Source organism: Carassius carassius, chromosome 46 (assembly GCF_963082965.1).
Source record: "Carassius carassius chromosome 46, fCarCar2.1, whole genome shotgun sequence".
Lineage (NCBI taxonomy): Eukaryota > Metazoa > Chordata > Actinopteri > Cypriniformes > Cyprinidae > Carassius > Carassius carassius.
In genome coordinates this window covers 26,188,359-26,195,858 of record NC_081800.1, presented here as the reverse complement: position 1 = coordinate 26,195,858, position 7,500 = coordinate 26,188,359, and the positions used below count along the sequence as shown (strand labels likewise).

At 48.6% G+C, this 7,500-nt stretch overlaps 1 protein-coding gene across 1 annotated transcript in view; it reads left to right on the top strand.

Moving 5' to 3' along the window:
- LOC132128936 (F-box/LRR-repeat protein 5-like) overlaps positions 1 to 7,500 on the top strand; it is a 20,027-nt gene that overhangs the window by 2,451 nt on the left and 10,076 nt on the right. The window contains exons 2-4 of the mRNA XM_059540346.1: positions 121 to 336; positions 6,008 to 6,103; positions 6,292 to 6,478. Of these exons, the coding sequence (XP_059396329.1) occupies positions 121 to 336; positions 6,008 to 6,103; positions 6,292 to 6,478 (499 nt within the window). The remainder of the gene's footprint in view (positions 1 to 120; positions 337 to 6,007; positions 6,104 to 6,291; positions 6,479 to 7,500) is intronic.

Here is a 7,500-nt window from a genome sequence, read left to right as displayed (position 1 = left end):
ATATTTTACAGACAGTTCAGCTTATAGAAGCAGATTTATTTTTCTTGTGCAGATGAGAGAGATATCCTGGATTATTATTTTGTCATATTTCATTGCTTTGTTTGGTGTTTCTGTCCACAGCTGTCCAACACCAACTTCTCCAACATCAGGGACTTCCGCTCATTCCTGCAGTCACTCCTGGCCACGTTTAAGGAGTTCAAGATGCACGAGCAGATCGAGAACGAGTGCATCATGGAGCTGCTGCAGGAGCGCAGTCAGACCGTGTATCACGTGCACGCCGATAACAAGCTCTCAGAGATGCTGTCGCTGTTTGAGAAGGGGCTGCGCAGCGTCAAGGTGTGTGTGTGTGTGCGAGAGTGTGTGCGTGTGTGCGTGTGTGAGTGTGTGAGAGTGTGAGAGTGAGAGTGTGACAGTGCGAGAGTGTGACAGTGCGAGAGTGTGACAGTGCGAGAGTGTGTGTGCGAGAGTGTGTGTGCGAGAGTGTGTGTGCGAGAGTGTGTGTGCGAGAGTGTGTGTGCGAGAGTGTGTGTGCGTGAGAGTGTGTGCGAGAGTGCGAGTGTGACAGTGCGAGAGTGTGACAGTGCGAGAGTGTGACAGTGCGAGAGTGTGACAGTGCGAGAGTGTGACAGTGCGAGAGTGTGACAGTGCGAGAGTGTGACAGTGCGAGAGTGTGTGTGCGAGAGTGTGTGTGCGAGTGTGTGTGCGAGTGTGTGTGCGAGAGTGTGTGTGCGAGAGTGTGTGTGCGAGAGTGTGTGTGCGAGAGTGTGTGTGCGAGAGTGTGTGTGCGAGAGTGTGTGTGCGTGAGAGTGTGTGCGAGAGTGTGTGCGAGAGTGTGAGAGTGAGAGTGTGACAGTGCGAGAGTGTGACAGTGCGAGAGTGTGACAGTGCGAGAGTGTGTGTGCGAGAGTGTGTGTGCGAGAGTGTGTGTGCGAGAGTGTGACAGTGCGAGAGTGTGTGCGAGAGTGTGTGTGCGAGAGTGTGTGTGCGAGAGTGTGTGTGCGAGAGTGTGTGTGCGAGAGTGTGTGTGCGAGAGTGTGTGTGCGTGAGAGTGTGTGCGAGAGTGTGAGAGTGAGAGTGTGAGAGTGAGAGTGTGACAGTGCGAGAGTGTGACAGTGCGAGAGTGTGACAGTGCGAGAGTGTGACAGTGCGAGAGTGTGACAGTGCGAGAGTGTGACAGTGCGAGAGTGTGTGTGCGAGAGTGTGTGTGCGAGAGTGTGTGTGCGAGAGTGTGTGTGCGTGAGTGTGTGTGCGTGAGAGTGTGTGTGAGAGTGAGAGTGAGAGTGTGTGTGCGAGAGTGTGTGTGCGAGAGTGTGACAGTGCGAGAGTGTGACAGTGCGAGAGTGTGACAGTGCGAGAGTGTGACAGTGCGAGAGTGTGACAGTGCGAGAGTGTGACAGTGCGAGAGTGTGACAGTGCGAGAGTGTGACAGTGCGAGAGTGTGACAGTGCGAGAGTGTGTGTGCGAGAGTGTGTGTGCGAGAGTGTGTGTGCGAGAGTGTGTGTGCGAGAGTGTGTGTGCGAGAGTGTGTGTGCGTGAGTGTGTGTGCGTGAGTGTGTGTGCGTGAGAGTGTGTGCGTGAGAGTGTGCGTGAGAGTGTGCGTGAGAGTGTGTGCGTGAGAGTGTGTGCGTGAGAGTGTGACAGTGCGAGAGTGTGACAGTGCGAGAGTGTGACAGTGCGAGAGTGTGACAGTGCGAGAGTGTGACAGTGCGAGAGTGTGACAGTGCGAGAGTGTGTGTGCGAGAGTGTGTGTGCGAGAGTGTGTGTGCGAGAGTGTGTGTGCGAGAGTGTGTGTGCGAGAGTGTGTGTGCGTGAGTGTGTGTGCGTGAGAGTGTGTGCGTGAGAGTGTGTGCGTGAGAGTGTGTGCGTGAGAGTGTGACAGTGCGAGAGTGTGACAGTGCGAGAGTGTGACAGTGCGAGAGTGTGACAGTGCGAGAGTGTGACAGTGCGAGAGTGTGACAGTGCGAGAGTGTGACAGTGCGAGAGTGTGACAGTGCGAGAGTGTGTGTGCGAGAGTGTGTGTGCGAGAGTGTGTGTGCGAGAGTGTGTGTGCGAGAGTGTGACAGTGCGAGAGTGTGACAGTGCGAGAGTGTGACAGTGCGAGAGTGTGTGTGCGAGAGTGTGTGTGCGAGAGTGTGTGTGCGAGAGTGTGTGTGCGAGAGTGTGTGTGCGTGAGTGTGTGTGCGTGAGAGTGTGTGCGAGAGTGTGAGAGTGAGAGAGTGAGAGTGTGTGTGCGAGAGTGTGACAGTGCGAGAGTGTGACAGTGCGAGAGTGTGACAGTGCGAGAGTGTGACAGTGCGAGAGTGTGACAGTGCGAGAGTGTGTGTGCGTGAGTGTGACTGTGCGAGAGTGTGTGTGCGAGAGTGTGTGTGCGTGAGAGTGTGTGCGAGAGTGTGAGAGTGAGAGTGTGTGTGCGAGAGTGTGACAGTGCGAGAGTGTGACAGTGCGAGAGTGTGACAGTGCGAGAGTGTGTGTGCGAGAGTGTGTGTGCGAGAGTGTGTGTGCGAGAGTGTGTGTGCGTGAGTGTGTGTGCGAGAGTGTGTGTGCGAGAGTGTGACAGTGCGAGAGTGTGACAGTGCGAGAGTGTGACAGTGCGAGAGTGTGTGTGCGAGAGTGTGTGTGCGAGAGTGTGTGTGCGAGAGTGTGTGTGCGAGAGTGTGTGTGCGAGAGTGTGTGTGCGAGAGTGTGTGTGCGTGAGAGTGTGTGCGAGAGTGTGAGAGTGAGAGTGTGAGAGTGAGAGTGTGAGAGTGAGAGTGTGTGTGCGAGAGTGTGACAGTGCGAGAGTGTGACAGTGCGAGAGTGTGACAGTGCGAGAGTGTGACAGTGCGAGAGTGTGACAGTGCGAGAGTGTGACAGTGCGAGAGTGTGACAGTGCGAGAGTGTGACAGTGCGAGAGTGTGTGTGCGTGAGTGTGACTGTGCGAGAGTGTGTGTGCGAGAGTGTGTGTGCGTGAGAGTGTGTGCGAGAGTGTGAGAGTGAGAGTGTGTGTGCGAGAGTGTGACAGTGCGAGAGTGTGACAGTGCGAGAGTGTGACAGTGCGAGAGTGTGACAGTGCGAGAGTGTGACAGTGCGAGAGTGTGTGTGCGAGAGTGTGTGTGCGAGAGTGTGTGTGCGAGAGTGTGTGTGCGAGAGTGTGTGTGCGTGAGAGTGTGTGCGAGAGTGTGAGAGTGAGAGTGTGACAGTGCGAGAGTGTGACAGTGCGAGAGTGTGACAGTGCGAGAGTGTGACAGTGCGAGAGTGTGACAGTGCGAGAGTGTGACAGTGCGAGAGTGTGTGTGCGAGAGTGTGTGTGCGAGAGTGTGTGTGCGAGAGTGTGTGTGCGAGAGTGTGTGTGCGTGAGAGTGTGAGAGTGAGAGTGTGAGAGTGAGAGTGTGAGAGTGAGAGTGTGAGAGTGAGAGTGTGACAGTGCGAGAGTGTGACAGTGCGAGAGTGTGACAGTGCGAGAGTGTGACAGTGCGAGAGTGTGTGTGCGAGAGTGTGTGTGCGTGAGTGTGTGTGCGTGAGAGTGTGTGCGAGAGTGTGCGTGAGAGTGTGAGAGTGAGTGCGAGAGTGTGTGTGTGTGTGTGTGTGTGCGTGCGAGAGTGTGTGTGTGCGCGAGTGCGTGAGAGTGCGAGAGTGTGTGTTTGTGTGAGAGTGCGGGAGAGTGAGTGTGCGGGAGTGTGAGAGTGAGTGCGAGAGTGTGTGTGTGTGTGTGTGTGTGTGTGTGTGTGTGTGTGTGTGTGTGTGTGCGTGCGAGAGTGTGTGTGTGCGTGAGAGTGCGAGAGTGTGTGTTTGTGTGAGAGTGCGGGAGAGTGAGTGTGCGGGAGTGTGAGAGTGTGTGCGAGAGTCAGAGTGTGTGTGAGTGTGCAAGAGTGTGAGTGTGTGCGAGATTGTGAGTGTGTGAGTGTGTGCGTGTGTGAGTGCGCGAGAGTGAGTGTGCGTGATAGTGTCAAAGTCAAAGTCACCTTTATTTATATAGCGTTTTAAACAAAATACATTGCGTCAAAGCAACTGAACAACATTTATTAGGAAAACAGTGTCAATAATGCAAAAATGATAGTTAAAGGCAGTTCATCATTGGATTCAGTTATGTCATCTCTGTTCAGTTAAATAGTGTCTGTGCATTTATTTGCAATCAAGTCAACGATATCGCTGTAGATGAAGTGACCCCTAAGCAAGCCAGAGGCGACGGCGGCAAGGAACCGAAACTCCATCGGTGACAGAATGGAGAAAAAAACCTTGGGAGAAACCAGGCTCAGTTGGGGGGCCAGTTCTCCTCTGACCAGACGAAACCAGTAGTTCAATTCCAGGCTGCAGCAAAGTCAGATTGTGCAGAAGAATCATCTGTTTCCTGTGGTCTTGTCCTGGTGCTCCTCTGAGACAAGGTCTTTACAGGGGATCTGTATCTGGGGCTCTAGTTGTCCTGGTCTCCGCTGTCTTTCAGGGATGTAGAGGTCCTTTCTAGGTGCTGATCCAGCATCTGGTCTGGATACGTACTGGATCCGGGTGACTGCAGTGACCCTCTGATCTGGACACAGACTGGATCTGGTGGCCACGGTGACCTCGGAACAAGAGAGAAACAGACTAATATTAGCGTAGATGCCATTCTTCTAATGATGTAGCAATACATAGGGTGTTATGGGAAGTGTTTCCGGTAGTGTGTGTGTGTGTGTGTGCGAGAGTGAGTGTGCGTGATAGTGTGTGTGAGTGTGCGAGAGTGCGAGAGTGTGTGTGAGTGAGTGTGTGCGTGAGTGTGAGTGTGTGTGAGTGTGCGAGAGTGTGTGTGTGCGAGAGTGTGCGTGTGTGCGAGTGTGTGAGAGAGAGTGTGTGCGAGAGTGTGAGAGTGTGCGAGAGTGTGTGCGACAGTGTGCGTGAGAGTGTGAATGTGTGAGAGTGTGAGTGTGCGAGAGAGTGTGCGAGAGAGTGTGCGAGAGAGTGTGTGCGAGAGTGTGTGCGAGAGTGTGTGCGAGAGTGTGTGTGAGAGTGTGCGTGTGTGAGAGTGTGTGAGAGAAAGTGTGTGCGAGAGTGTGAGTGAGAGTGTGAATGTGTGAGAGTGTGAGTGTGTGTGCGTGAGTGTGAGTGTGTGCGAGAGGTTGTGTGAGAGTGTGCGTGTGTGAGAGTGTGTGAGAGAAAGTGTGTGCGAGAGTGTGAGTGAGAGTGTGAATGTGTGAGAGTGTGAGTGTGTGCGAGAGTGTGTGTGCGTGAGTGTGAGTGTGTGCGAGAGGTTGTGTGAGAGTGTGCGTGTGTGAGAGTGTGCGTGTGTGTGAGAGTGTGTGCGAGAGTGTGTGAGAGTGTGCGTGTGTGAGAGTGTGTGAGAGAAAGTGTGTGCGAGAGTGTGAGTGAGAGTGTGAATGTGTGAGAGTGTGAGTGTGTGCGAGAGTGTGTGTGCGTGAGTGTGAGTGTGTGCAAGAGGTTGTGTGAGAGTGTGCGTGTGTGAGAGTGTGTGTGTGCGAGAGTGTGTGTGTGTGAGAGTGTGTGAGAGTCTGTGCGAGAGTGTGTGCGAGAGTGTGTGTGAGAGTGTGCGTGTGTGAGAGTGTGTGAGAGAAAGTGTGTGCGAGAGTGTGAGTGAGAGTGTGAGTGTGTGCGTGAGTGTGAGTGCGTGAGTGTGAGTGTGTGCGAGAGGTTGTGTGAGAGTGTGAGAGTGTGCGTGTGTGAGTGTGTGAGAGTGTGTGAGAGAAAGTGTGTGCGAGAGTGTGAGTGAGAGTGTGAATGTGTGAGAGTGTGAGTGTGTGCGAGAGGTTGTGTGAGAGTGTGAGAGTGTGCGTGTGTGAGAGTGAGTGTGTGCGAGAGTGTGTGTGTGTGTGTGAGAGTGTGTGAGAGTGTGTGAGAGTGTGTGAGAGTGTGTGTGAGTGTGTTTGAGTGTGTTTGAGTGATTGTGTTTAGAATAAAATATAAATTTTAATATAAAGGTAGTTTTTTCCCTCTGTTTGTATTGTGGTCTGTGTGGAAGCGTGTGAATGCGTGTTGTTTAGTCGTGTGACACACACTCTTTTATTAAGAATTAATGAATGGTTCTGTTTGTGTGTTTCAGAGCGAGTACGAGCAGCTGAACTACGCGCAGCAGCTGAAGGAGAGACTGGAGGCCTTCACACAGGACTTCCTTCCTCACATGAAGGAGGAAGAGGAGGTGAGGCTTCATCCGTTCACTAACTCTAGTGTTCACACATTCACACACGCCTGAATTACATCACAGTATTAGACTTGGTATGGAGTATCATACGGATTAGACAGTCACTGTGAGTGAGTGAGAGTGTGTGTGTGTGTGTGTGTGTGAGTGAGTGTATCAGTCTGATGTGTGTATGTGTGTCTCCTCAGGTGTATCAGCCCATGCTGATGGAGTACTTCTCGTACGAGGAGCTGAAGGCCATCAAGCGTCAGGTGATGCTGCAGCACTGTAGTAATCGCTCGGCTGCAGATCTGCTGAAGGACCTGAACCTCTGGAGTCACGCCCAGGAGCTGCACAAGGCCTTCAAGTACTCCGACCACGAGAAGAGCGAGGACGGTGAGATCTACAGCCTCCTCACAGAGACGAGTCTCTCTCAGAACGAAGAAATAAATATCAGGACTGTAGTTTTACAGTTCTACTGTACGTTATCATTATCATTATTATTATATTTCTCTAAAGACTTCATTATTTACAGTAATATTTTATAGTAATATTTAGTAATTTTGTATTAATTTGTTTTAAATAATTGAAATTATTTTTTTATAAAATTATTTAATTTATGGTGTATTTATTTTACTTTTAAAAATCTTTCCATTTTATTTTATTTTTTTACTTTATTTCCACTTTCTTTACTTGGATTATATTAAAGGAAATCCACTGTTAAAAAAACTTCATAGATGCATGATGCTTTTAAAGTCAGAAAGAATATTAATTACATTAAGTTCTACATATTCTAAATTAAAAATGTTACTTTCATATAATATAATATATTATATTATAATATTTCATATATAAAATCATTGAAATATATTAAGTTAATAAGTGGAAACTCTTTAACAGTGAGAATAAAGACTAATTCTATTCCCACTAAAAAACAAGATTTAAAAAAAAAAGCTCAGTAGATGCATGAAGATTTCAAAGTCATTAATTAAATTAAATGATAAATGCACGTCACAGTGTTTTTTAAACAATATTAAGAACTTTAAATGACACTTTAAATAAAATCTTGATTTCAGTATTGACAAGAATAATCATAATCATGATTGTTGCCATAATTGAGCAGCCCTAGTTCTGTTCACAATAGGAACAAAATCATAATAAATTAAATAAAATAAAATAAAATAAAATAAAATTAAATTAAATTAAATTAAATTAAATTAAATTAAATTAAATTAAACAAATAATTAATATTTCAATTAAATTCAAGTTTATTTTACAATACAAATCGCTACAAAGCAACTTTACAGAAAATGAAGTTTCTACAATATTTAGTAGTAGCTTATAAGTGGTGACTGTCAGTTTGTGTGCATATGACAGGAATTTTCAGAAAAATTAATATTAATTAATAATGAATAAAA